This window comes from Pteronotus mesoamericanus, unplaced genomic scaffold, assembly GCF_021234165.1.
Source record: "Pteronotus mesoamericanus isolate MK-2021 breed Mesoamerican mustached bat unplaced genomic scaffold, CSHL_Meso_final scaffold_167, whole genome shotgun sequence".
Taxonomy (NCBI): Eukaryota; Metazoa; Chordata; class Mammalia; order Chiroptera; family Mormoopidae; genus Pteronotus; species Pteronotus mesoamericanus.
In genome coordinates, this window is record NW_026555308.1 from 23,379,961 (window position 1) to 23,407,142 (window position 27,182).

The window sequence follows — 27,182 nt, forward strand, 5'->3', positions numbered from 1 at the left end:
TCACTGCAGAAGTGCTTTTATTGGCAGTAGGGCTGGACGTACAAAAAATTTTCAGAGCTGGATGGGACACGGCAGTCATTAAGTATAGATGATACCAAGAGTGAGGAAAAGTAGATGGCTCAAAAGAAATCCACGTCATCTGGAGCATCCAGGTCACGGTATTCCACAATAGCCCGTGGGTCTCCACGGGCCATCCTGTGAGGTAAGAAAGAGGTAAAATGGGATGAGAGTTGAGGGTCCCAATCAAAGAGGGCAAGAAAGCTTGGACATCTTAGCTCACTCTCACCTGTTGCGAGGTTTCCCAGGATAACCTCCCTGGCCTCGGAAGGCATCATAGTTCCCTCGGCCAGCACCATAAGGGGCATGGGGATATGGAGGCCCTCCTGTGGGAACTGCAGGGCGGACAGCACCAGCTATGAAAAAGATCAGTGTTGAGTTGAAAACCTATGACCTCAACTACGTCTTAGCTGCTTTCTTTCTCAAACCACCAAGCCCTTTCAAATCCCTCCTATACTTACCTCCATAGCCCAAAATTGGGGGCCGGGGCTGACCATAGGGCATCAGGCCCTGGGGAGTCTGGTGTGGGTAGGGGAGTCCCGGGGTCAGGCCTGGGGGGAGTACAACACAGACAGGAACATGAATTACTGGGGGGGGGGGGGGGCAGGGAGGACACAGACAACTAGCTTTTAGGAATGTGGCCTGAGAGTAAGGCAAAAACTTTTCAGGGGACAACAGGTTAAAGAACCAGGAATTCAATTGTCAAAGGAGAGGGAATGTGACAGACCCTCATGGATCGTATCTTACTCTGGGCAGGGCCAGGTGGCTGGGCTGGCTTGATCTCAGGCAGGGCTGGGCGCTTAGCATCAGTGAGAAAGTTGTTAAAAAATGCCACCTCCTTCTTCACTTCCTCAATTTTCTCTGCATGCTTGTTGAAGATATGTTTGCGTACAAACTCAGGGCCCTGGATGCAGAGAGGAGAGGATCAAAACTGAGCAAGCAGTTCCCTAATTCCCCAAACCCCAAGATAATCACCCTCCCCTCCCACCTGATCCCAAGGAAGTTTCCTCCCAGGTCTGGAGGCAGGTTCCTGGCTCCACCCACTCCTCCCACCTGTCCCACAACACTCTCACATCCCAGACCTTGAATTTCTTGCCACTGAGAGGGCATAGCCACTTATCCTTGCCCAGTTCCTGAGTGTTAGAGGTAACAAACTTTTCCACTTCCTGTTCAGGATCTTTTCGACCCATCTTCTGGGCCTCTTCCTCTGAAAGAGATTCCCGCACACTCAGCAGCGGAGTCAGCTTCTCCTCAAATGTCTTCTGCCACTCTAATACTGTGGTTTGGGAACAGAGACAGATAGCAGGTTGGAGAGGGGAAAGTGACAGCACTGCTCCAGAGCAGAAAACTAGAGGTAGCTGGGGAGAAAGGGAAACAAAGGAAACCCAGGCAAGGAGCTCACCTTCCCCATGACTGATGCGGTTGGGTGGCATGGGTCCCCGAACATGGATGATGCCACAACGGTTGGGCATTTCATCCTCATTGGGGTACTCGCATGTGTTATAATAATCCAGGGAATGCACAATGCGCAAATAGAGGAGAAGTTTGTCCAAAACCTAGGAGAAAACGAGAAACCATGAGTTCACCACACTCTTGCCCTTTACCACCCCAAGCCAGGCTCTCACCCCACACATTGCTCTTGCTGGCACCTTGATCAGCTTCTCATCTCGTTCCACATTGATCTCTGCTGGGTTCCCTTCCTTAGGAGGCTCCTCAGGGGGTGCCCCTCCACTGCTCCCCAGCAGCTCCTCCTCCTCAGCACTCACTTCCTCAATCAGATAGTCAGTGATATTCTTCAAGATTGGGTTCTGAGAGGGCAGACTCTAGTTTGGAGGGAGGAGAGGCAAGTGAAATAGAAAGCACCTCAGGACAGGTAGCCCAGGAACCTAATTTGAAATGGCAAAGTGAGGCTGAAAGAACTCAAGCCTCACTTGGCCTGTTATCACTGCCTTAGGATTTGTCTTCAGGTTTGTACTTGTACTACCATACCCCACAAATAATCACTAACACCAATCTGTTCTGCCGGAGGTGCTGCCTAAATAAAGAGGGGCCAAGAAATGGGAGGGTACAAAGAGACATTGCCACAGATCATATGAGACCAGAAATGCCCACAGATGAAGGGGTATAGGCTACTTTTGAAAAAGTTCAATGATGAGTCACTGACTGTTGGCAGAGGAGGTGTCCCAGGTTCAGAGGCCCAGAGCTGGGTCCTGTCATCCAGTGTATGGATCAGCTTGGCTGCCAGCTTGATGTCATTGCGCACTATCTGCTTGTGTTGGGTAATACCATTGATATTGCGGACGCGACGGGTCAGGTCTCTGTTCACGCCAGGACTCAGCTCACACTCCCGGAGCTAAAAGGTACAGAAAGCTTACCAGCACTTGCCCAGGAAGCAGCAACCTAAAAGACTGACCCTGTTGAGAGCACCAGTGATTAGCCTCTGAGTTCTAATCCTATGTGTCCCAGGGCCTAGCCCACACACAACAGTACACAATTAATGTGAGCAGACTGAATGGATGAAACAGGGAGTAAAATGGAAAAAGAAATCAATGAGGACAGCAGTAAGAAGTGTGCGGAATACAGCCACACCTCTTCCTCAAAACAGCCCTGCTCCCAGCACTCACTCGGATATTCTGCAGATTCCAACAGATCTCTTTGATGTTAACACTGCGGTCAAATGTCACCCAGCCACGACGGAAAAACCTAAAAAATAACGGAGATGTCAACATAATCCTGGGATGGAAGTGATGTTGGCCGTTAACCTTCCCCTGCACCTTTTCTCCAAAGTATCCAGGGTCACACTTCTCTCCATTCCTCACCTCCTCTCAGGCTGAGGCTCTGATAGTGCCACACGCATAAAGCCTGGATATCTTTTGCAAAGCTGGAAAAGCAAAGGAACAGAAACCCCATTTACTGATTGAAGAATTGACTTTTTCCTTCAATCCCCATGTCCTTGGGACCTTAAGGAACTGCCTTTGAGCTTTTATTTGGTAAGGAAAAACCAAAGAAGAACTTAAAGAGTGACAATGCCTGAAAGTAAATGGTGCAACCAGGACCAACCCCTGAAAGACATGGGCCCATGGGAAAGGAGCCTCCCTGTTAGAGAAATAGTGATGTACATCAGAAGCAGTGCCAGGTTATTTCCTCCCCACTTAGTGCCTCCTCCTACCCTCGAAAGAATGGAGCCTGGGTATTGTCCCTGTCCCCAATGACATTTTCCCCCACTCACAGAAATGATCTCAGCCCTGGAAATGTTGGGTGCAATGTTGCGCATAAAGAGGGAGCAAGTCTTATGCAGAGGCCGGGGTTTACATTCCAGCCCAGGAGTGTCCTTGGGCTTCTCCCTTTCTTCTTCCTTGGGTTTCTCCTTTTCCTTGAGAGCTTCTTCTACGCAGGAAGTGGTGGGAGTTGGTGAGTTTTTATTGTTGATTTTGAAAGAAAGGATAGAAAAGCTGTCAAACTCCCACCGCACCCCCCAGTCTCTCCCTAGAGGCCACCCTCCCATCAATTTCACCAACTTCACACCTACCCCACTATTCGTAGGAAGAGACTGTACTAGAAGCAGAAAATAAAACCTACCAGCCTCCTCCTTCTCCTCCTCAGCTTGGCCACTCTCAGACTCCGACTCTGACTCAGACACGCTGCCTTCATCAAAGCTGTCATCACCACTGTGCTTCCTATTCCGCTTCTTGCTACTCTGTGGGAGCCACAGCAAGAGGACATGAGCCAGATAACAAGGACCCCTGCCCTGATATTGACCCCATGCAAGAGATGCCTTACCTTTTTGGCTTCTTTCTCAGAATCTTCTTTCTTCTCTTCCTTGTCTCCATCACCCTCAGATTTCTTAGTTTTGTCATCACCAGAACTGCCATTTTCAGCCTACAGGTAAAGTCAGTCACTGGGATCTCTCTCTCCCCATCAACCCCTTCCGCTTCAACAGCTGAGCCCACAAGTTCACCTCTCCCTTATCTAATACACAGCCCTCTACTTCTAACTCCTGTGGACCCCACTGCCATCGAAGTAACTTCATTCTCTTCCCCTGGCACTCACAGGCAGCACCCAGAGACCCCAACACTGACCTGTTTGCCATCTTCTTTCTTGTCTTCCTTCTCATTGACCTTGCGCTCTCCATCCACCAGGCCTGATCCAGCCCGGCCTTCCTCCTTTTTGCTGGGCTCCCCAGGCTTTCCTGCCTGTTCCTCCTCCTCCTCCTGCTCCAGGATGCGTAGATCATTCTCTGTACCTCCTTCCATCTTAATCACAGCTACCAGCAAAGGGAACATAAGTCACAATCCAAGGGCTTTTGCCTTCGGCCTCCGGCTTTCTGTCAACCTACTTCTGTTTCCCAACTAAGAACTTGATCACGAGACATCTATTGCCCCAAACAATCTGCACACCTGCATCCAGCATCTTGACAATGGCATCAGCTTTGTCTATGTCCAGGAAAAGATTATCAAACCAGCCACTCTCCATGAGGGACAGGAACACCCTCAGTCGGTTTTGTAGGGCGCCCCGGGCCTCCTGCCGACGCTTCCCCACCTCATCTGGGTGGTACTTAGACCGAAACCTATAGAGGACGTGGGGAGGAAAAAGACAAAACTGTCACTAGAGGCCAAGGCCAGGACATTGGAAGGGGCCCGGGAAAATCAGGACCTCGCCCCCATCCTCTCACACCCACAAAAGATCATAAAAGCAGAGACTGGGGAAAGGAGTATAATTAAAATACCCAATATTCCCAAAGGAACCAGAGTTTATGCTCTGAGATTTTGGGGAGAGCCAGGAACTAAGAGTTCTGGATTTGGGAACAGTAATGACTATAGGGAGAACCAGGGTTGGAGAGGCAAATTGATTGCCTTAAGTCTCTGAGAAACACTAACTTTAAAAGTGTAGTTTCCCAAAGTTTCTGAGAGGAAGGCTAAGGAAATAGTAGGTCCCAAAGTACCTCCTTCTCTCTCCTTGCCAACCCCAAACTAGTCATTAAAAGAATTACTCCCACCAACTCCCTCCACCCCTAGGTGGAAGACAGGGTGAAACCTGAAATGCACCAGATAGGAAAAGCCAAAAAGGCAGGATACCTTTATTCCCCCCTTGGGAAGATAAGCAGATGGTGAAGGGACAGGGAAAAGACCAAAGGGAGAAACTGAAGTGCCCTTATAACCTCAGGTAATGCCCACAGAGAGAGTGTGAAGAGAGGGGTGGAGGGTTAGGGTAGAGCATGAGGACATTTAAAATAGGACCCTGGGATTAAAAAAAAAGAAAAGGAAATTAGGAATATGAGGAAAAGGAAAAAGTGTGAGAAAGTCCCACATATCAAAAACAAAAGGAAAAACTGAAGACCAGAAAGACCAGACAGAGAAACTGGGGGTAGAAAAAGAAGTGTTAGTCAGGGAGCAAGAACACAGACAGAGAGAGAAAAGTACATGAGTAAGACAAAGAGAGAAAGAAAGAGGACAGCGAAAGACATAACAACCACAAGTTGAGCATTAAGAGGAAAGAAAAGCTGCAGGCGTCACCTCCAGGATCTTTACCTTGGCCGCTTGGTCAAACAGAGCTCAAGATTTAACTAGCGCGCCCAGGGCCCATGCTGTCAGGTGGGCCACCGGCTGGCTCCTGGCTGGGGTGTCCCGGCCCGGATGCCCCACCCCCGCGGGACTCCGCGGTGGGGGCCCTGACTGACTAACTGCCTGAGAAATCACATTCAGCTAAACTGCTGCATTGTGCACAGCAGTGCCCTGCCTGTCTGCCTGGCCGGGGCAGCGCGGCTCAGCCCAGGGGCTCATGTATGGGCTGGGTATGGTGGGGGTGGAGGTGGGTTTGCTCCGAGCTCCGTCGATGAGCGGGTGTAGTTCCCAGTTCTGGCTCTTTTCAAGGAGAAGGAGCAGAAAGAGGATGAGGAGGAGGAGCAGGAAGGGGGGAAAAGATGGTTGATTAAAATTAAAACATCCACAAAAGGAAAAAAATTAAAATTCTTTTTCTGTCAAACGACCCTGACATCTTTGCTTTTCTTGTCTGGATTCCCTCGTTGCTTTTGGGAGGATGCCACAGTCACACAGGGTCCTGGCGATCAGGGACGACAACGACCCAAATCCAGCAAGTGGGAAGCAGTCTGTCTGCTGCCCCAAGGGAACAGGTGGCTCTGGCCAGCTGCCGGGAGGTGTCCCACTGACTGAGGACAGTAGGGAAGGGAGATGGGTGGGGGGCCGTGGCAGGCATTGAAGTGAGGAGGAGAACCCATCAGCCAATGCTGTTTTAACTCCCATCCCCCACCCCCTAGGAAGTTCTGGATTGGGGAAAATGGGAGAAGGACAGGGCTGCAGGCTCCACCAGCAGGACCAGGTGAAACATGCTAGGGAAAAGATAATAGGAAGGTAGGGGCACTCACCACTCCTCATCCTTATGAGCCAGGAAGAAATCCTGCATCTGCTGCCTTCGAAAATCCAGTTTGTAGTCATTATAGCGTTTAACTGCCTCTGTCTCATCCACAGAGTCATCCAATGACAAGAGAAACTCCTTGAAGGTCTTCATCACTGGTGGTGGCACACCCAAGTCGATCTCTGCAATGCTACCCAGCCTGAGGGGAGCCCGGCCAGGAAGCCTCGGTTACGGAGGCTGGGGGGGCAAGCTGCCCCCTTCCTTTGCCCACATGAATTTCAACCCGGGCATCAATAGCTATCACCCTCACAGGCACTCCACTGTGTGTCTAACCCACTTCCTACCACCGTCTTCAGCAACCCCAACCATTCCCCAAGTCCAACAACTCCCTTATCCCCAGAACTCTAGAATCCCAGATCTTTACCTGGCCTGGATAGGCAGAACATGATGCTGCATGATGTGGACGTCTGGGTGGCCCCAGGGCTGAGGGGGGCCATAAGTAGGGCCCCCACCCCCCCCAGCATAGGGCATCTCATAGCCACTGTGGTATGGGTCAGAGCTGTGCTCATCCCTGAGGGTAGGGGACACAAAAGTCAGACAGAGGAGAGAATCATCTCTCCAGAACATGAAGGAGGATGGGACAGAGGGAGGGGCATATGGAATGTGATCTCTCACCTAAGGATTTAAAGGGACACAAAAAGATGGGTTTATAGGAAGTCTGAGGAAAGGAAATGATCAAAGTTATCAGCAGAAGTGAGGGAAGACAGAGAAACTGTTGCCATCTCACCAGTCTCGCCTCATACGCTTCTGCGGGGGGCTGAGCTCATGGCGAGGAGGAGAAAAGCGTTCTCGTCGATTCCGGTCATAGTCACGATATTCACCCCGACTGCGGCGCTCCCGGCCACGGTCCCATTCTCTGGAGATATGGACAGTAACAGTAAATAAGACACAGTTGGATAGTCCAAGGTCATACTTCTGGACAGACCCTTCCAATCCTGAGACACAAGACTAAAAGACTAAAATTATAAAATTATAAAACTTCCCTCTAGGCCCTGGCTGGGTACTGCAGTTGGTTAGAGCAGGATCCCAATACACCAAAGGTACAGGTTCGATCCCCAGTCAGGGCACATGCAAGAATCAACCAATGAATGCATAAATAAGTGAAACAACAAATAGATGTTTCTCTCCCCCCAACCCCCCTCTGTAAAATTAATAAATAAAAATTTTTTAAAATACAATTACCCTCACCCTCCAAACAGAATTAAAAGACTCTTGCCTATTTCCACCACTTCAGCCATTACTCATAAACTGATGGCTCTCAACTCTTCTTCCGCCAGCCTGGCCTTTTTTCTGAGTGCTAGACCAATATTAATAATCCCCTACTAGATGGCCGTTGTCACCTTAAATTCAGCATATCAGAATTCAGCCTATTATTTCCACCACTATGAAACCAAATTTGCTTCCCTCCTCCTATTGCCCGCACTTGGTGTATCAATATGTCATCATGTATCCAGTTATCCAGTGTCACCCTCACCACTACACTCTGTTATTGGTTTGTTATCCTCTGCCTCCAAACTTGTCAAAGCTGTCCTCTTCCTTGTTACCCTCTGGTCATTTCTCCTTGGAGTGCAGCACTGGTTCTGCTTACCTGCCTCTGGTCTCTCCCCCTTCTCTACAAAGTGATCTTTCTCAAACACAAATCTGACCATGCCATGTCCTTGCTTAAATGCCAGCACACAACACTGTTCAAAGCCTTGGCTCCTGGCTCTCATCCCAGCCTCACCACCAGTCCCTAGTTGCCCCAAGCCCCATCACAACAACAAAAAAACTCCTTTGCTCTAATTCTGGTTTTCAAAACTTTCTTGTCTTAGGACCCCCTTATACTCTTCAAAATTACTGAATGTTAAAGAGTTTTTGTTTATGTGGGTTTTATCTATCAATACTTACTTTATTCAAAATAGGCACAGAAAAAATTAGTACCTATTCAATGTGAAGTCGTATATTAATATAAACTGCATATTTTTATTAAAATGGCTATTTCAAAAAAATTGTGAGAAAAGTGGTACTTTTTAAATTTTCAAAATTTTTCAAGATCTGGCTTAACAGCTAGATTCTCATATTTGCTTCTATATTCAATCTATTGTAATATGTTGTTCAACTGAAAAGTATATAGATAATCTGGCCTCACACTGGTATGTAGTTGGAAAACAATAATTTTAACGGCTTTGTCAGGTAACTGGGGATATTCTTTGACACCACCCAAAACTTGACAATTAGTGTGCTACTAAATAGTGTCAAGGTAAAATCCATTTTTCTACCTTGCTCTATGACTGGATCTTGACATATCTTGTTACATGGTATCGAAACATCACATTCTTTAGTACCACTACCCATCTCCTCAGAAAAGTCCTTAAGTAGTGGGAAGCTGACAATTTCACATTAGTAGATACAAGTTTCCCAAAACTTTAGTTTTCATTGGAAAGTTACACTTCCTCATTGTCTACAAAACTGACCCTTGGTTTTTTAATCCTTAACAGAGGACAAGCTCACTGATTCTTAGAGGAGAAAGGGAAACTTCAATGTGAGAAAGCAACATGGATCAGTTGATTCTCTTATGCACACCAAACAGGGACAAACATGCATGTGCCCTGACTGGGTATGTGCCCTGACTGGGAATCAAAGCCACGACTTTTCCATGTACTGGACAATGCTCCAATCAACTGAGCCACATGGGCCAGGGCCTAATAATTTTTCTTTAAGTAACAGGTTCTCTTAGTTTGTTTTCATGAAAACAACTGCCAAATACCCAAATATGAATAACCACTGTTTTACAATTTTTTATTCATATTTTTTAAAAAAGGCATCTCATAGAAACAACTAAAACCAAGACAAACAAAAAAACCCTATTACTTATCTCATGGTTCAATCCTACAAATGTTCTTCCTCAAGATAACCATTTTAGTGGATTGAGTGCTAGCATGCAAACCAAAGGGTTCCGGGTTCAATTCCCAGCTGGGGCACATGCCTGGGTTGCAGGCCAGGTCCCCAGCAGGGGCGAAAGAGAGGCAACCACACATTGATGTTTCTCTCCCTCTTTCTCCCTCCCTTCCCCTCTCTCTAAAAAGAAATAAAATCTTATTTTTTAAAAAAAGATAACCATTTTATTCTTACACGCAGAACTGCTTTATGTCATTTGTCATGTATATTAAATGTATATTCAATAATCCAACTTAATAAAAATATTACTGCTTTATCAAGAACCATTAACTGAAAATGGTTGGGTTTCCCCCTCCTATTCGGTGCCACTGCCTTCCTGTGTGCTAAGGCACCAGCAGTTTCACCTACCACTGCTATAGCACCATCAGTGCAAATGTCAATACAGCCCAAATGACAACACTTAATATTACCATAAAAATAGTTGTAATTTCACACATCCCCTAGGGTCTGTGGACCACATTTTGAGAACCAATACTCTGAAAAAACTAGAATACATGCTCTTTTCTGCACCTGTTTTATCCACAACTCAAAGCTATTCACACCACCTGTGTCTGGGGAATTCTCACGCATCTTTCTTCTAAGCACTGCTTTCCTGCAGCGCTCCCTGACACACCACCTCCACCACTACTCCCCTCACTTAACAGATCTGTTCCCTTGCCCTGACCTGCGTGCCTCAATTTGTTGGGTATGGTCCTGCAAAGCGAAAAGTCACCGGTTCAATTCCTGGTCAAGGCACATGCCTCGGTTGTGGGTTTGGTCTCTGGCATTCTGCTCCCTCTCTTTTTCCCTCCTTTCCCCTCTAAAAATATATAAAATCTAAAAAATAAGTAAGAAAAAATTTTAAAAAAAAATGTTCCCTCAATGCTTACCATCTTTATGATGATCTGTCATAAATACTCTTTTGTAGCATATACCCCAGGCCATACTGGCCCCCCAGACTGTAAGCTCCTTAAAAACAATAACCACACATTACTCATCTACAGAATTAAAAACAGCTTTCCTTCTTTCTTAGAAAATACCAAAGAAAACAGTGCAAGTGTCTCCACAGTGAAGACATACATTTAAAGCCTGAATAATTTACTAAATTAATTTTTCAAAACCATATTGAATAAATAAACCCTATCACAGTAATTCAGCAACAAATTTTTTTCTGGTAACCTGTTTCCAAATCAAACCACTGCCATCAGCTGATTAGATATTGGTGACACTTCTTATATTTACAAAAAAAAAATTAAAAACCTTCCACAGTTCCTCCTAATCTTGATTACTTTATTTGAAGTCACATCAGATTTTTTGAAAAAGATTTCATTTATTTATTTTTAGAGAGATGGGAAGGGAGAGAGAAAGAGAGGGAGAGAGAGTGACCAGTTGCCTCTCTCATGCCCCCAACTAATGACCTGTCCTGCAACCCAGGCCTGTGCCCTGACTAGGAATCAAACCAGGGACCTTTCCAGTTTGCAGGTTGACACTCACTCCACTAGGCCACATCAGCCAGGGCCATGTCTGATGTTTCTTAATGGAAACACCCTAACTATAATTAACTCGGGTATACCCCAGAAAGCTAATCACTATTGAATCAAACCTATCACTGTCAAACTCAATTCCATCACTATCCAAAGAACATTCTGATTTTAGGCAAGACAATTACAAGAAATTTAATCACATTCTGCCAGGGAACTAGTCTGACAGCCTCTCCAGAGAAATCAATTCTATCATACTACTTTTTTTTAATCAACTTTTTTGAGGTATAATTTAGAAACAATAAATAGACATATTTTAAGAACACTTATAAATACTACTTTTCCATACTCAAAACTCTCTCAGCTCTATTGCTTTGATCTTCTGGATATTTCAAGGATCTGTGGCCAAGAACAAACAGGTTGAATGAACCACATGAAACGGTCAAGTATGAGCGATTTCATATGGTTTGCCCTAATGAAATTATAATGGAAACGCAATGAGAATGGAGTACAACATGTGAATGGGGGTGGGGGGTGCCAAAACCGAGAAAAAGTGTCTTACCGGTCATTCCAATCGTCCCCTCGACGTCTTTCATCTCTTTCCCGCGAACGATCATAGTCGCTGCGCTCTCTCCTAAACTTGTCCCTGCGTCTTCGATCATACTCGTCATCACTGTCACCCATAGCGCGGTTTGAAGCCTGGAGCCCAAAAACGGTATTCAGGTGAATACCCTTACAAAAAAAGGTTCGCCCCTCTGAAACAGCACTACTGCCTCTCCCGGCAAAGGCCAGCCTTCCGCGGTCCCCGCCATCCTCAGCCCTCTTCCCCAGCAGGTGGACGGCCCCGAGACTCCATTCGCCCCCAGGGGTCTCCCGCCCACCCCGTTTGCCCCGAGCGCCTCTCCCTCCCGCCCGCCCGCCCGCCCCAGCCCCGGCTCTCCAGGCCCCTCCCCTCCCCCACCTGGGAGGGGTCGCGGCCGTTAGCCTCGCGCTCCCGCCTGCAGGGTCTCTGGGAGACCTGGGCCCGCCCCTTGCCTCGGGCGCGCGAAGAGGACCGCGAAGATGGTGAGAGGGAGACACCGGGCTCTCAGGTACGGGGCCGAGGAGTTGCGAAGAGAGTGGGACAGCGGAGGATGCGGTCGGCGCGCAGCTCGCGCGGTGCCTGCGTCACTCGCGGAACGGGTCCTCGCACTACAACTACCCGCGCGGCCCTAACTAGAACTAAACAGGGAAAGGCCCGGCGCACCGGGGAATGATGGGAAGGGACGGGAACTCTGAAAACTCGCGATTTTTCCGGAACGAGAACTGCTTGACCAAGAGACACTACGGAGGCTGGGCTGGACCAAGCATAGCGTGGGGAAGGCGGTACTGAAGGAGAGCTTCCTCAGGCCGAGGTCGAAGGTCACACTTACCCGGAAGTGTCCGGTTCTAGACCATCTAGGCATTGTGCCCCGCTCTCGCGCAGGGATGGGGCTTGGGGAGTGCGGGCGTTTAGCGGGCTAGAGCAACCATTTTAAAGCATCTCCCACCATTTTGTGCTCCTTCTGGAGAACCAGCCTTTTCATTGGTGCCTGGTACAATCTACCTGCAAAACCCATTCATTCATTGTTCCTCCTCCTCTTTGACAAAGGTACCCCCTTTTGTAAGCAAAACTGGCTAATCTGAGTCTCGTCCCGACCAGTACTTTGATGACACAGGTTGTAGGTTGAGGTCTTGATCAACAGTATGTGGCTTGCCCCAGATTAAGTGCACCACCACCCTCAGGATAGCACCAAGTCCTTGGTCAGTGAGTTGAGTGTGAAGACAATAGGAAATGCTGTCTCCTGGAGCGTGCTGCTGCCTTACTCCCAGCACTGAGAGGTGGGGTATCTCTACACCAAACTACATTGTAAAGAAAAGAATGTATACAGTCATCCCTTGGTGTACCTTGGTATCTGGAGGGGATTGGTTCCAGGACCCCCAGGGATACCAAAATCTGCAGATTCTCAAATCTCATATATTAAATAGCATATTATTTGCATATAACCTATGCATATCCTCTTGTATACTTTAAATCACCTTTAGATTGCTTATAATACCTAATACAATGTAAATGCTATGTAAATAGTTTTTATAATATACTGTTTAGGGAATAATGACAAAGGAAAAAATCTGTACATGTTCAGTACTGGGCACGGCCACGGTAAGCCTAACCACACAGTACACGTTAGCTAAATGTAACTTTTTTCTCAATTGTTTTTATCCTCAGGTGATTGAACCCAGGGATATAGAGGGCTGACTGTAGTAGAGTTGCAAAAAATTGGGCCAGGACTATGAAGACCCAGGTTCTGCCACTTGAGAACCATGCAGTCTGGGAAGGTCACTTCTCAGCTAAAAATGCTGACAACAGTTGTGCTTTGTTGGGTTGCTGTAAGAATCAGATGAGACAATAGACTTGAGGTGTCTTACAAACTCTTAAGAGATTATTATTTCATGATTGGAGGAAGAGGACATATCATTTGGTGACAGAATTGTAAAGGCAGATGTCAGGGAAGGTGGTGGATGGGAAGGGAGAATGCAGCAGGTGCTTCTGGGAAGACTCAGCAGTCAGTGGTGACCGTGGCTGAGAGCTCCTGGATGCGCCAGGCACTGCAGGCCTTGCACAAGATGTGACCATCAAGTGGGTAGCAGCCCTGACACTCACCCTCAGAGGAGAGCAGCAGCCCACACTCCTGTTAGGAAAGAAGTAACAGCTTTCCATCAGGCCAAGACCCCTGGGTTCTACCATACCCAGTGAGCCTGGACCCCAAGAACTCCTTTTCCCCTTGTCCAGGACACCTGACCTCGCACTTGTAACAGCCAATATGAAAACTGCGATCTAGAGCAACAATCCGCACAGTCTCCTCCTGACCTGGCTCAGGCATGATGGCCCCACCGCACACGGAGCATCGTGGAGCAAATTTCCTGGAGTAGAAGAGAGCCAAGGTGGTTGTCAAGGCCCAGGGTTGGAAGGGAGTAACAATGGAGTCCAGAGAAGGTGGGATGTGGGAGGGAAGGGGAGAGGCCAGCGGTATGGTCTTGGATGTTGGGGAAGGAAGTGATGTTAAGGAGGACAAGGCATGGCAAAGGTGGGAAACAGGAGAGGCTGGTCCTGGGACATGAAGAAGGGAGGGGAAAGGTGAAAAAAGCAGACATCCTGAGACAAAGATGGGGGATCCAGTCTGACCTGTGGAAGTCCTCAATGCAGTGGATCTGGCTGGTGGCATCCACTGTGAAAGGGATGCCATCAAGGCCACGGTGGCACACCACACAGGTAAAGCAGCCAGGATGGTAGGCCTTCCCCATAGCCCGAAGGATCCTGTCCAGGATGGGTTGAGAGCATGTGGAACACTTCTCCAAGGTGGCCTGTTGGGAAGTGGGACAGGAAGGTCAGGGGCTGGGAAGGCCCACAGCAGGTCTACAGGCATCCTGCCAGCCCACCCATTTGTTTATGTAGCCCCTGCATTTGATCTAGTGAAAAGTGGCCTTGAACAGATCTGAGTACAAATCTCAGCACTGCAGCTTCCCAGAAAGGTTATGTAACCTCCCTGAACTTCAGTTTCCTTCAATATCTGTCCTACAGTGTGTTGTGGGAAATTTAATACATTCCCTTAACTCTAAAATAAATAATGCCTCAAATTTGCAAGGGGCTATTGCCCTTCCCCTCCAGCAGCCAGTATTTAGCTACTTAATTCCTCCCTTGTATGCCAGCTTTAGTCCCCCAGCCTTGAGCCCTGTTCCTCTTTGGGACATGGACATCTCGTTCCCACCTTGGATGGAAGCCCCCCCCCCCGCCCCCCTCCTCTGCTGACTCTAGCCCCCAGCCCCAACAACTTACCACGTAGCAGCTCTCACAATACGCCCTCCTCTCCACAGCATAGAAATGTTGGCCCCGAAGCTGGGCCCGGCACGTAGAACACACAAAGCAGCCAACGTGAAAGACGCGGTCCAGGGCCACAACCCCGGCCCCATCCCCAACCACATCTTCTCCACAGCCCCCACACCGGCCTGGGGGACAGGGAGGGACAGGGTCAACCTGCATAGGCCAGAAAGCCACATCTGCTGTCCCTCTGACTCTCCAGCCCCCCACCCTTTCCACCCACCCTCAGACTTGGCTCACCAAAGTACTCCCCACTGGGTGGGTGGCTCATGTCATGCACCAACTTCTTGGTCAGCCTCTCAAGCTCCTCCTCAGGAGGCTGGCTCAGGGGGACCTGGGAGGTGAGAATCGAGTTCAGCACTATCTCTAGCTTTCAGTGCTGTCAAAATACCTGAGGGTGACCAGAAAGCTCGTTAGAGAACATCTCAGCGCAGGGTCCAAGGGTGTGCCTTGAGGAGCCACTGTGTTACTCTAGTCCCCTCCCTCTTACATTTCGGGATCTCCTGTACACCTTTGGAGGGACGGGGAGGGGGTCCAGAGCTCTGAGGCCCCAAACCTCCGACAACCAGCACTTAATACCCCACCCCCACCCCCACCCCACCCAATCAGTCTCCAGTTGTCTGTGAGGACCCCAAATCCCACTGTCCAGGGCTCACCTGGTGCCCGTACCCACTTCCTCTTCCTCCTGCAGGGCTGGAGCTCCCAGCAGCCTCCTCTTTACACCCAAGCCCTGGCTCTCGATGGCTCCTATAGCCAGTCCCCCAGACTTCACCTCGGCCCGGGAGAGGAAAGTGAGGGCCCAGCAGAGGCCCTGAGGCCTGAGAGGGGCCCCCTCTGGGGGGGCCACAGCCTCTCACTGGCTGTGCCACCTTCACTTGCACAGGAAAGGCAGGGCCAGCAGGAGTACTGGCTGTAGCATAGGAGGCTGGAGTGGGGCCCCCATAGGGGGATGCTGGGAGCAGTGGAGGAGGAACAACCCCTCCGTTCGGCTTCATGGAGCCAGAGCCAGAGCCAGGGCGGTAGGCAGGGGGCTGAGGGGGATCATAAGCCTGGGGAGAAATGCAGACCAAAAGGAGTGAGCAGTCCATTATAGGGCACACACCTGTGGAAACTCCCATGCCCCCAACCCCATGTGTGTTGCGCCCAGGTAAGGGATGGTTTTTGACAAGGAATGGTCCCACCCTGGAGTGGCTGACAACCCATTGAGCTCTAGAGGTCCAGAGCTGCTGTGTGCATCACTTACATGGGGTGGGGGTGGGGGGCTGAATGGAGAGAGAAGGGACCAGGCTGAAGGAAGGAGAGAGGGGACAAGGAACAAGGGAGGGATGGGGGGGTCACCTGCCGGTTAGGCCGCCGTGGGGCATGACCACGACCCCCATCCAGCTCAGCCAACATGCTAGTAAGGGAATCTATCTCAGCATCCAGACTTCCTGGGCGCAGGCCCCCCCTATCTGGGGGGAGCCCCTGGGGATAGAGTAAAAGCAGGGAATCAAATCACATGGCCTCTTCTCTTGCCCTGCATACGATGCACCCCCACCCAATCCCGGCTCTTACCTGAGAGCGCTGGGGTGCACCATGGCACCCCGCCCAGGCCGGCCCCCTATCCTCCGGTCCACCCAAGACCTGGTAACACTGCTCAGATGGGACAGGGCAAAAATTGACCCTGGGGTGGGGCTGGAGTGCTTGGGTGAGAGAAAAGAGAGTGAAGGTGGAGATAGGGAAGGAGACAAGGGTAACACTTGTGGAGGCCGCCCTCTCGGGTCACTCCTCTCCGCCTCCCCGCAACCCACGTCCACCCGCACCTGGAGTCCGAGAATGAGACAGGAGGCTAGGAGGGCTGCCGAGAGGGCAGGGGCCGCTGGTTCCAGCCCCGCTTAGGGTAAGGAGCGGCAGGGGCAGGCTCGGTGGGACTTGCAGAAGCCTACCAGCCGGGGGCCTCCTCAGCCTTACTGGGGCTGTCTTACCTGCTCCGCGGGCTGGGGGCGGCCCCGCGATACCTCGGGGGTGAGCTCGCCCCTGAGAGGCTCTGGCGGGCTCTGGTTGCTTGGGGGGAAGCCAAGTGGGCCCCGACATGGCCTGGAACGGGGGACTCCTGACAGCGGTTAGGGTCCCACGGAGCCCCGGGCCTCTGGCCTTGATTCCTTCTTCCGTCGCACACTTCGTTTGGGACTCCAGGAAAGAAACTTTTCCTGGCCTTTTTTCCCCCCCTGCCTCCCCAATTTGGGGGACGGCCACGCCCCCGGTGACGTCAGCACATTCCTGGGGGAGGGTCACGTGGCCCCCTAGGCCCTAAACAGCGTTCCTTCCCCCCACCCAAGTCAGCCCCCTGCTGCCCCGCTTGGAGGGCTTTCCGCCAGAACCCGTCTGGGTGATTGCGGGCTGGCTCCGTTTCCACGAGTCCCCACCCAGGCTGGCGCCCCAGGTCCTGCACGTGGCCTCCTCGCCGCTAGGACACTCCAGCGCTCCTCTTTCCCACATTCCACCCCCGCCCCAAACAGATCTTTCCCTCTTCCTGTCCCACCTACCCTACCCCCACACCAGCAGTGTTCAGCCAGCTTGTAGTGTTGTCTTTTATTGACGTTCAGCAGTTAGAAAAGTAAAACAGAACAAAAACATTACAACCTCAGGGGTCAATGAGTCAGTCAGGTGAGGGGGAGACTGAGGTAGCCTAGACTCACAGAGACCCAGCCCCCATCAAGGCACCAGTGAAGGGAAAGGGGGCAGCGCTGACTCCCTCCCCTGGCCTGGCAGGGACAGCTGCGACCACGCATTAATTAGCGCACCGAGGCCCCTCTCCTAGAGATCTAGCGATGCCCTAGCCCGGGGTCCCCTAATACCTCTACCTGGCTCTACGTCCCATGTGCAGGGAAGGCCGGAGGCAGCCCTTCCTCTCCTCATTTGCTAATCAAGGTGGGCTGCCAGACTTGGACACTCTACTTCAGGAACAGGCATCAGAGATCAGTGCAAGTGACGGGGGTGACACCATGAATGAGCAGTGTAGGGCCCAGATCTCGGCTCAGAATCTCCAGCAGTGCCAGGTAGTGGGGGTAGCGGGCAGGATCAGCAGGCGGCCGTGGCAAATACAGGAAGGTGAGTGCTGTGGTGGGACCCTCCTCGCCATCCCCACCCTCAGGCCCACCAGGCCCTCCTCCTCTGCCACGCCCCTGCTGGGCCCGAACTAGGGCGTTGGCACTGCATGCCAGGGCCTCTGCCTCAGAGTCTCCCCGCCTGCCGTTCACGAAGTCCCCTTCCTCCTCCTCCTCAGGCTCTCCGGACCCAGCCCCATCACCCCACAGCACCTCCTGCACCTGGGCCCGGATCCTCAGCTGGCTCAGCAGTGCCCGGAGCCGCCCCTCAGCCGCCCCAGGGGCCTCTCGAGGCCCCAGGCACAAGAAGATCCGGAGCCGGGCACTGTGCCAAGCAGGCACCATGCCCAAGATGGTTGCCATCTGTAGCAGGAAGAGGCCGCACACATCCACGTAGCCAGGCCCACCCCGGGGCCGCAGCAGGTTGAGGGGCCACACATCCACATGATGTGGCTGAGAGGTGCCCCTGGACCCCTGACTCAGCCGCTCAGGGGGCAAGGCCCCACAGGCCCGTGCGAGAACCACATTCTTGTTCATCTTGAGAGCGTCCGCAACTGTGGCCACGTAGTCCTGGGGACTTAAAGCCCGGGGGCTCCCAGGAGCCCGGGGTGGAGGGAACAGAGTACTCAGGGCTGGGGACCCGCCCTCCTGGGTGCCATCAGCAGGTTCAGAGAAAGCCGGGTCTGTCAGGAAGTGATCCTGGGGTACAGCATCATCGTAGAAACCCAGGACCAATGTGTTGGGCTTCATGCCACCTGGGGAAACAGAGGGGGAGGTAGGAAGGAACCAACAGGAATCAGACTCAGCCGCTGAGTTTACACTATACTATACGCATCCATTCATACATGCTGATGGCAACATCAGGTATGACATTCGTTTGTACTTTGCTTGGTCTCTTAGGGCAACATTATGCAGTTTTGCATAATGACTTTTAGTTTTCCCAAACACTTTCTCATGCATTTATTTGACTTATCTCCATGGCTAATCTCCCCTATTTAAATAGGCAAGGTTCACCTTAGGATTCTTTTAACTAATGAGCACTTTCCATGGCAGTAGGATGCACTCGCTCCAAGCTTCTTGCAGCACACCTTTTTCACGATGGGCGTTGAGGGTCTGACTCTACTGGGCAGCCCCTGATGAGTCAAGCTTATGGCCTCGATATCTAGGGAAACAGCACCCAGACCCTGCTGGGGGAGGATGAGAACTCAGTGCTGGGGCTGTACAATCTGTTTCCCTACTGATGGCATGTCCAAAGCATGGTTCCCAGAAAAGGGACAGCTAACATCTACATACTGGTCAGGGGCCAAGGCTTACTGAAAGCACTTCACATTTTATTTAATTCATTGATCCTTGAAGCAACACGATCCAATAGGGACTGTGTACTCACTCCCTTTCACAGATAAGGAAACTGAGGCACAGAGCAGTGAAGCCACCTGACCAAAAGTTCATGGCTGGTAGATGCTGGGGTCACAGGTAAACAGAATGCATCCGACACCAGAGCCCATTCTCTTAGCCTCTAGGCTGGTGTGTGTACCCACCACAACACCCCAAGTCCCTGTCAACAGCTCCTGGTTTTTAATTTTTAAACATCCAATGTGGAATCAGATAATTCCCTCCCTTTAAGAGGGCTGACTATACAGGAAGACTCTGGGGCCTTTTCTAAGACCGCTTCAGTGGAAACAAATGGATTGCCAGGAGAATGCAGTATTTAAAGGAAATCTTTTTCCTTTTATTTGAATCATTTTCTGCAGGTTAAATATGAAAGTAGTGGTCTCTTTCCACAGGTTTCCCCACAAGAGAGACCAGGCCCTAAGGTGCTCCAGGGTCTATGCCATAACGCTTGATAACATCCCAAAACACCTCAGCAGGTGTGAACTCCCGCTGATCTTGCAAATTAAACTAGTGATACCCTTTCCTGAGCATTTTTCAGGGTTCTGATATACACCAAATGGGACAATGTCCAACACTTGATCTTTAGCCAGATTCTAAGTGGAGAAGGATGCATGTACTCAGCGAGGGGACAAATGCCAGCACGGAGATTAAGAAAGGAGGAGGCAGCTGAGGACGGATTTGGAGGAAGCCGGGGGACAAGACCGGAGGCCTCAGCAATGAGACCGAGTCACAAGCTGGGGATTCCACTCCACCCAAAAGCATCATCTGCACACACCCTCCGCATCTCTGCAGAGGCCATGTGATGCCACTCCCTGCTTCTCCACCCCTTTCAAGGCCCAGCTGAGATACCATCTTGTTATAAAACCTTTGCTGGCTACATAAGCGCATAGTGGTCTTCCTTTCTCTGAAACCATCTGTCAGATTTGATGGGGCAGTGCCCAGCTTCAAATAATACTCCCATTGTCCTCAGAAATATAACATGCTCTTCTGAGCCTGTGCCCCAATTTTGGATCAGAAAAAAATAACATGTCACCCCATCTCTAGTCCTTAAGCATTTCTTCCAAGACCTGATCACATACTGTCTGTTATCTTTGAGTGTAATCTCTTATCTGCATTAGGCTGTGGGTTCCTTTCAGAGTTTGCAATCCGTGGTTTACTCTTTTGGGTGGTCAGGGGGAGAGTGGCAGAGACTGAAAAGGGCTACAGAGGGAGACAGGGGACCCAGGAAGGAGCAGCTTACCAAGGCCTGAGATCCGCAGCAGATGTTGAGCTCCCTGACGCACAGAGGGTGAGAGGGTGAGGTCCACAAAGGCTTTCACTTGGGCCCGGTCCACTAGGCTCAGCCATGCCCCGTACTGTGGCTGCACGGGGTCAGAGGGCAGGCAGTCTGTGGAAAAGGAAGGCAGCAAATGTGGGCGAAACTTATGTACTTTCTCCTAGAGTCCAAATCCCAAATGGGCAGAAGAAAAAGGTCTGGGCAGGGCTGTGCACTGGTTGCAAGTGCCACCTGGGGAGAAGGATGAGGCCTCTGGGACACAAAGAATATCAAGAATGTCTGAGACCAAGAGGGAAAGGAGGAGTGGAGGGCAACTCACCAAGGTCTCCCAGGGTGACGTGGCCCAGCACATAGAGGCCTCCCTTCTTGAGCTGGTTGGCCAACCGAAGCAGAGGCAGGGCACCCCGGGGGTTCCCCACTAGGAGCAGCAACTGAGGTCGCCAGAACTTCACATGCTCCTTCCGCACATCTAGTCGGAGCAGGTATTTACGCACCTGGGAACAGTGTGAGGCGGTGGGGAGGAAAGGCTCAAGTGGGCAACCCCCATTCAACACCTCTCAGAAAGGGACCACAACTCTAGCCAAGGGAAGAGGAGGCCTCTTTGTAGGGTTGGTTTTCCCAGACTGCCCCCTCCCCTCCCCACCCTCCTCTGAGCTCCCCCAACCTGGTGGAAGAGCAAGGCCTGGCTGACATAGCCCCAGCTGCTGGGGCCACCTCGGGCTGTGAGCAAGGCAGAAAGCAGCCCCATGAGCAGCAGGGAACCGCCGGCGGCCCCAGGGCTGATGAGAAACATCATGAGCAGGCAGGAGGCTACCCCCAGCAAGCAGGTGTGCCAGGAGAACAGATTGAAGGTGGGGCTGCAGATGGACAGAGAGAAGGAAGGACACTCAGGGCCGGCTCTGAACACCAGGCCACTCTATTCCATTTCCAGCCTCAGCCCTCTTGGTGTTAAGTCCTTTCCATTCCTCTTTCTTTCTCAAGGAACACAGGCATTCTCTCACCGGAAGTTGGGGGCCGAGGCCCACTCCAGGCTCAGGCAGGACAGGTCCACCGCAGCATAGGCCACCAAGTAGAAGACGGTGGCCACAGCAGCCAGGGTATTCAACTTCCCAGCCAGGAGCACCAACTGGACAAGGACCAAGAGGCTGAGTGTTGGGCCACCCCCTACCAAATGCCAATGCGTCCTGTCTTTTCGGTTCTGTCTCCCAGCCCACACTTAAGTTCCTCCTGGTCCTGAAAGCATAACCAGGAGGGGCTTAGGGTGAAGGGAAGGGCAGTCTAAAGAGGAAGGCTTACCTGTACTAGGCCCCATGAATAGAGCACGGCCCCCCAGGGGTTCCCCCCTCGGGACACCACCTTGGCTGGTGCCAAGATCACTCCTGTGCAAACAGAAACGCAGCAGACACATCAGCCTGGGCCCAGCACAGACTGAGACACACATGAAAGGCATGCTCAGAGCTGGGCAAGGAAGCAGGAGACAGCGCACCAAAGAGGTCGTCCTGAGCCAGGGCGTGGAGGATGCGGGAGGCACCAATGAGGGAGCTCATGGAGGCTGAGAGTGCTGTGGCATAGATGCCAATCAATACCAGTGGGGGCCACAGGCTGATGGTACGAAAGAACCCATAGTCCTCCTGCAGCAGGATCCTACAGGAATGGAAAGAGGAAGACATCATAAACAAATGTGCAGCCATTGGGGTCCTTGAGAGAAAAGAGCTCACAACATCGTGTGAGGTTAAGAGATGGACATTCTCAACTGGCCCAGCCCCTATCTCAAGGACCATAGTCATAGATCAAGTGTGCCAGGGGGATAGACTTGGCATTCATTGGTTATAATTGGACTGCTTTAGAATTAATCACATGACAGACATTCCAACAGTGTATGTACAAGGAGCCAACTGTCTATGGAAATTGACTAGAAAGCCATTCTCTACCTCCAAACCAAGTGCTTACAACAGTACCAGGCACATGGCGAATGCTGACTGCAGATTATCTATCACCACTCAGCTAGCCCTCCCATTGGCAGCAGTAGCTCCATCTCTCTCCCATGGGAGAAATAGTTCCCATTTTCTCTGTACCCCAACAACTTGGGCATCTGCCCCTCAGCCTGTGTGATCTTTGGTGATTCAGGTCCATCGACACTGTCCCAACAACCCCCGCACCCTCTAGAGGACCAGGCTCACCCCCTCCCTAGGCACCTGTCACAGGTGAAGCTGGAGAGGAAGAAAAGCAGAATGTAGATAAAAAACGTGTAGGCAACAGCCACAATAGTGCCCAGGGGAATCGCCCGGCTGGGGTCCTTCAGCTCTCCTGGAGGGAGGGGAACAAAGGGAAAGAGGTCAGCCCTCTACCATCCCCTACATCCCTGAGCCTTCAGCACCCAAGGAAGGGCACAGGGTGGCAGCCCCATACGCCCAAGAGGCAGTAGGCAGGGACGCTCACCAGACATGTTGGCGCCAGCCATGATGCCTGTGCAGCCATTAAAAAGGACGGCAAAGACGCTGGCAAAGGTCATCACGGCCCCTGTGGTGTAGTCCTTGGCGTAGCCGGCTAGGAGGGATTGTTGCCAGGAAAGAGAAGGTGTCAACATCCCTCCTAGTGATCCAGGTGTCTTGGCCTGGCCACCCACTCCTCGTATTCCACAACACCCCTGCCTCCCCCGCCACCCTCACAAAGACCACATCCCTGACCGAGCACTGGGCCCGGCTCAGCTCCTCATCACCTTCTTCTCCTGTGCACTCCGTTCCTCCCTCCAGACCTCACCCATGCTCTTTCCTGAGACACCTTCCCTCTCGATCCTACCTGAATTCCTAGCCTATCTGGGGCCACCTCCAGGTCCACCTACTCCTCCCGCCCCGGGCCCATCCTCCCATCTGATTCCTCTAGACTTCTCTTTGATTCTTGTCTACTTGAATCACATTCAGTCTATTAATGTATTTGATTGTTTCCTGGCTTGTACATCTTATCTCTCCAACTAAACAAGTTCCTCTAAGGCAGTGACTGTCTTGCGGTCCTCCACTCTCACGCCCCACTAGCCAAACACAGGGCAGCCAGCACACACCAAACTGATCTTAAGTAACTGCTCTGTTCCAGGTCCAGATCACCTGCCCCCAATTCTCTCTGACATCTGTTCTCATGCAGGGATTCCAAGGGCCCAGCCCCCACACCTGCCTGCTCCTTGCCCTGAGAACCCCAGCACTTCTGAGTCCAGCTCACCGCCCAAGTTTGCCATCAGGGTGCTGCTATTGAAGCCGGTGAAGTGGCCAACCTGGGGTGGCAGGGAGGAGCCATTGGGGCCAGGCCGAGGGGTCAATTGGATGACCCTGGGCCCCACAGCCACAAAGCTGACCAGCACTGAGGCCAGGGAACCAGAGACCAGCAGGAATGTGAGGAAGGAGGCACGGGCATAGAGGCCTGCCCCCAGGGTGCAGACCCCGCCCACCAGGCCCAGCAGCAGGGATCCGTAAAGCAAACTCCAACCATAGCCCTGGGGCAGGACTCGGAGCCCACTGGCCCCTGTGGCATCTGCAAAGGAAGGAACAAAATTAGAAGACCAGGCCCTGAGGAGAGACCCCAACCACAAAGCAGGAATAGACACCCTGCCTTGTGCCACCGGTTCTTAGAAAGGCCACCTTCCCTACTCCTTCGCTAAACTGAACCCCAGCATCCTAGCTTTGCTGGGTGGGTACCACCAATCTTACTGTCGATTTTAGGGATATTAGCTTGGACTCTGAGGCTAGATGGTAAGTTCCCTGTGGGCCAGGACAATCTCTCGGACATCTACATATGGTTGGGCACATGGTAAAAGCTCAAAAAAGACAAGCTAATGGGGCACTTTGCCCCTCTCCTGGAGAGGGCCTCCCTCCCTCATGATCCTAGCAAACCCACAGAGGTTCTATGACCAGCGTGGGGAGAACAGACCAGCTCCGAAGACATCAAGCACAGCCTCCACCAGTCCCAACAGGGAGACAGCACAGCCACAGACGTTAGCCAGGAAGAACATGAGGCCGATGCTGCCTCCAAACTCAGGCCCCAGCGTCCGGCTGATCATGACTAAAAGTGGAAGCAGGGAGTGAGTATTAAGGAAAAAGGAGCATGAGGAAGGGCCCCAGCACAAAGCACTCTGTAGCTGACCCTCCAGGTCTGGTCTCCCTGCATGTTCCCAGGAGCAACATGTCCCAGTGCAGCCACTCCCAAGCCATGTGATTTCACACAAGTCCCTAATGCTCTTAAGTTCCAGTTTCCCCTTCTCTAAAATGAATGCAACCTACTTGACAAGGCTGTTAGGAGAACCAAAACGACAGCTGGAATACACCTCATCAACCAGAAAGTGGCACTAACCTGTAAAGCTATGTTGGTTACCTTCCCCCTACCAGCCTGTCTTCAAAACATTCATTAGAACCTGCCTCCCTCTTGCCCTGCCTCCAAGAATGGAGGGGCTCCTCCCTCCTCCCTACAAGATGGGAGAGCCAGACCCCAGTCAATCAATGCTGAAGGATACAATAAGCTCCGCCGCCCCGAACAGCTCCATTAGTGGCAATGGCACAGACAGAGAGGACGGTGAGTGCCAGGATGAAGTAGGCAACCAGGAGCATGGCCAAAGCCTGCAGCAGCCCAGCATGGCCCACCACGAACCCTGGGACAGGCATGGCAAAGCAGGTTAAAGGATGACTCACATCCCCCACAGTTACCCCTTGCCCACTGGTCCTTGGTAACCTATATAGCCCTTCCACAACTTCATCCCAGCCCCCCTGCTCCCCACTACACCCCCTAGGAAGCCCCTTTCCCCATCCACTCACCAATTCTCAGGAAGACAACTATACTGAACATGGAAAGAACCGTGGGTACTACCACACCCAGGAAGGTGGAAAGCTTCCTGGCAGATTCACCTCCAGGCCCTCCAGGCCCATCAGCAGAGAAGGCAACCCCATCTTCCCCTAGGAGCCGGTAGGCCAGCAAAGGAGAGTTTTCATTGGCCATGGCTGAAAGCAGGTGGAGGAAGCCAGCAGTGGATTATGAGGCCTGCACAAGAGAGTGTCCTGAATGGAAAGCAGCTCCACTGACTGCCCCCGACAAACACCTTTAAGTAAACACCCAGAAGCCTCATCCAAAGGAAACACACACAAAGAGTTAGTGGGGGGGACGGGGAGGGGGGGGCGTGACTGGCCCTGGCCACTGCCCCAACAATGGCAGAATTTGGGCAGCAAGGCCCCTTTCAGCTCCTAGGGGCCACCCGTTCCCCATATTCTTGAGATTAGGGATGGCAGTGGTTCTGGAAAGAAGCAAAGGTCCTTTCCCTTCTTAACTAGCAGAAGAGGAAGCAAATCCCCCAAAAGGGAAGTGAGTTTTGGGCAGGAAGCCCTCCTCACCCCCTCCTCCGCAGTACTGAGCCGCCCCTTCAAGCTCCCCTATGCAGTCGCCTCACCTACTGGGAACAAGAAACTTCCCAATCTTCCCACGCCCCACCCTCCCTCAACCCTCTCCCTCAACCCATCTCAAACCGTCTCTTCTTCCCCTTGGCCTCACCAGATCCCTTCCACCACATGAAGTAACCCCCAAATACACCCTTCGACTACCAAAACAGAAACACAGGCGGGCAACACAAGGTAGGTCCTCCTCCCCGCCCCGGTTCCTGCCCACTTTCTCTCGGGGTGGGTAGGAGGGGGCCGCGATCTTTTCCTCCCCTGCCACGCGCACCCCCACAGCCCAGGTGCGACGGAGCGCTCACTCACCCACCCGGAGGACGCAGATGCTCCGGGGTGATCCCCGAGAGCCAGAGGGGTCCCCTACGGGCGGAGGGGGCGCGGGTGCCGGAAAAGACAGCTGCGGCTACCGGGATGCCAGGCCGGGAGCCTGCCCCCCAGCACACGCGTCCCATTGGTCCCCGGGCTCGGCCCCGCCCCATGGGCGCACCCAGGAAAAGCCCCGCCCCCTCCAGGCTCCAGTGGCCAGCGCTCCTCCTGCTCCACGTGCTCCCTGGATGCTGCCAGGGGTGCCCCTCAAGCGAGCGCCGCCTGCAGGGTGTGGGCCACGGCTCCTACAACGCCCATTACCCTGGTGCAAACAAGCGCCAGTCACCAGGGCGGGACCTCCCTCCGAGCTCAGGGGCGTCCTCAAGAGCCAACGATGAAAGGAGCGTGCGGCTACGGCGTCAGGCAGGCTGCAGGTGGGCGGGACCGCGATACCTGGCCCCGGTGTGTCGCGGGAACACGGGGCCGCGTCGGTTCAAGCCCTCGGGTGTCCTATCCAGGCTCTCGAATCCCCGGAATGTCCGCTGGGTCCTGGCCTCCCTCCTCATCACAGGTGCCCTTCCCTAGAGCTTGGTCCAGCCCACCGGCTGCCCTTTTTGCTTCCGCCACCTGAGGGAGCCATTGGCCGCTCATCCAGACGAGCCCTGGAGGCGCACGCATCAGTCGGTCTGTTTTGTCTGCCGCCCGCTTTCGTCCCTCTCCTCCTACCGCGTTCTCCCATCTAGTAGAAATTACAGGATTTGTGAACCTCCGGACGCCCATTTCATTCTCTTCAGGTACCAGCAACATCAGCACTACCTGGCAACGTTTCTCATCTGTAAACTAGGGATTAACTACAACCTCTCGCATAAGGTGACTCAGTTAAACCAATAGGCGCTTGAGAACAATGCTGAAATG

At 52.1% G+C, this 27,182-nt stretch overlaps 3 protein-coding genes across 8 annotated transcripts; all 3 read right to left on the minus strand.

Annotated features, from left to right (window-relative positions):
- Nucleotides 1–2: 2 nt before the first annotated feature.
- SRRT (serrate, RNA effector molecule) lies at nt 3–12,177 on the minus strand. 5 transcript variants are annotated; one of them, XM_054589779.1, is made up of 20 exons: nt 11,848–12,177; nt 11,449–11,585; nt 7,217–7,345; nt 6,854–7,000; nt 6,440–6,628; nt 4,455–4,624; nt 4,137–4,321; nt 3,838–3,936; nt 3,637–3,754; nt 3,287–3,441; nt 2,877–2,938; nt 2,682–2,760; nt 2,222–2,410; nt 1,707–1,880; nt 1,460–1,613; nt 1,140–1,333; nt 805–961; nt 519–608; nt 287–413; nt 3–195 (listed from the first exon to the last, which is right to left on the minus strand). In XM_054589779.1, the coding sequence occupies exons 2-20, from the start codon at nt 11,568–11,570 to the stop codon at nt 120–122; spliced, it is 2,616 nt and encodes an 871-aa protein (XP_054445754.1). In that variant the 5' UTR covers nt 11,571–11,585; nt 11,848–12,177; the 3' UTR covers nt 3–119. The 5 variants fall into 5 exon arrangements, with proteins under 5 accessions (XP_054445754.1, XP_054445752.1, XP_054445751.1 ...); XM_054589777.1 differs by having other exon boundaries at nt 519–620; XM_054589776.1 differs by having other exon boundaries at nt 4–195; nt 519–620; nt 3,287–3,444; nt 11,922–12,176.
- A 1,106-nt stretch (nt 12,178–13,283) lies between these two features.
- On the minus strand, nt 13,284–17,028 carry TRIP6 (thyroid hormone receptor interactor 6). Its single transcript, XM_054589291.1, has 9 exons — nt 16,749–17,028; nt 16,339–16,466; nt 16,123–16,248; nt 15,441–15,833; nt 15,025–15,118; nt 14,743–14,912; nt 14,092–14,270; nt 13,709–13,829; nt 13,284–13,597 (listed from the first exon to the last, which is right to left on the minus strand). Exons 1-9 carry the CDS (start codon nt 16,855–16,857, stop codon nt 13,466–13,468), a joined length of 1,452 nt encoding a protein of 483 aa, XP_054445266.1. The 5' UTR covers nt 16,858–17,028; the 3' UTR covers nt 13,284–13,465.
- Nucleotides 17,029–17,358: 330 nt separating this feature from the next.
- SLC12A9 (solute carrier family 12 member 9) lies at nt 17,359–26,331 on the minus strand. 2 transcript variants are annotated; one of them, XM_054589292.1, is made up of 14 exons: nt 26,268–26,331; nt 25,335–25,557; nt 25,037–25,171; nt 24,457–24,588; nt 23,752–24,060; nt 22,978–23,085; nt 22,734–22,845; nt 22,025–22,182; nt 21,835–21,917; nt 21,540–21,664; nt 21,203–21,395; nt 20,858–21,032; nt 20,503–20,649; nt 17,359–18,625 (listed from the first exon to the last, which is right to left on the minus strand). In XM_054589292.1, exons 2-14 carry the CDS (start codon nt 25,513–25,515, stop codon nt 17,736–17,738), a joined length of 2,748 nt encoding a protein of 915 aa, XP_054445267.1. In that variant the 5' UTR covers nt 25,516–25,557; nt 26,268–26,331; the 3' UTR covers nt 17,359–17,735. The 2 variants fall into 2 exon arrangements, with proteins under 2 accessions (XP_054445267.1, XP_054445268.1); XM_054589293.1 differs by lacking the exon at nt 17,359–18,625 and adding an exon at nt 18,934–19,057.
- Between the last annotated feature and the right edge of the window lie 851 nt (nt 26,332–27,182).

Excerpts from the sequence above, each read along its gene's own strand:
- TRIP6 (XM_054589291.1), bottom strand. The coding sequence starts at position 16,857 with ATGTCGGGGCCCACTTGGCTTCCCCCCAAGCAACCAGAGCCCGCCAGA. Across the intron at positions 15,119-15,440 it reads GAAGTGGGTACGGGCACCAG|GTCCCCCTGAGCCAGCCTCC; the intron begins GTGAGCCCTGGA and ends CTCACCTCCCAG. Across the intron at positions 13,830-14,091 it reads TGCATTGAGGACTTCCACAG|GAAATTTGCTCCACGATGCT; the intron begins GTCAGACTGGAT and ends CTTCTACTCCAG.
- SLC12A9 (XM_054589292.1), bottom strand. The coding sequence starts at position 25,515 with ATGGCCAATGAAAACTCTCCTTTGCTGGCCTACCGGCTCCTAGGGGAA. Across the intron at positions 24,061-24,456 it reads GCTTGATGTCTTCGGAGCTG|ATGCCACAGGGGCCAGTGGG; the intron begins GTCTGTTCTCCC and ends CTTCCTTTGCAG. Across the intron at positions 18,626-20,502 it reads GCTGCGGATCTCAGGCCTTG|GTGGCATGAAGCCCAACACA; the intron begins GTAAGCTGCTCC and ends CTGTTTCCCCAG.
- SRRT (XM_054589776.1), bottom strand. The coding sequence starts at position 11,570 with ATGGGTGACAGTGATGACGAGTATGATCGAAGACGCAGGGACAAGTTT. Across the intron at positions 1,614-1,706 it reads GAGATGAGAAGCTGATCAAG|GTTTTGGACAAACTTCTCCT; the intron begins GTGCCAGCAAGA and ends GTTTTCTCCTAG. Across the intron at positions 414-518 it reads CCCAATTTTGGGCTATGGAG|CTGGTGCTGTCCGCCCTGCA; the intron begins GTAAGTATAGGA and ends TCTTTTTCATAG.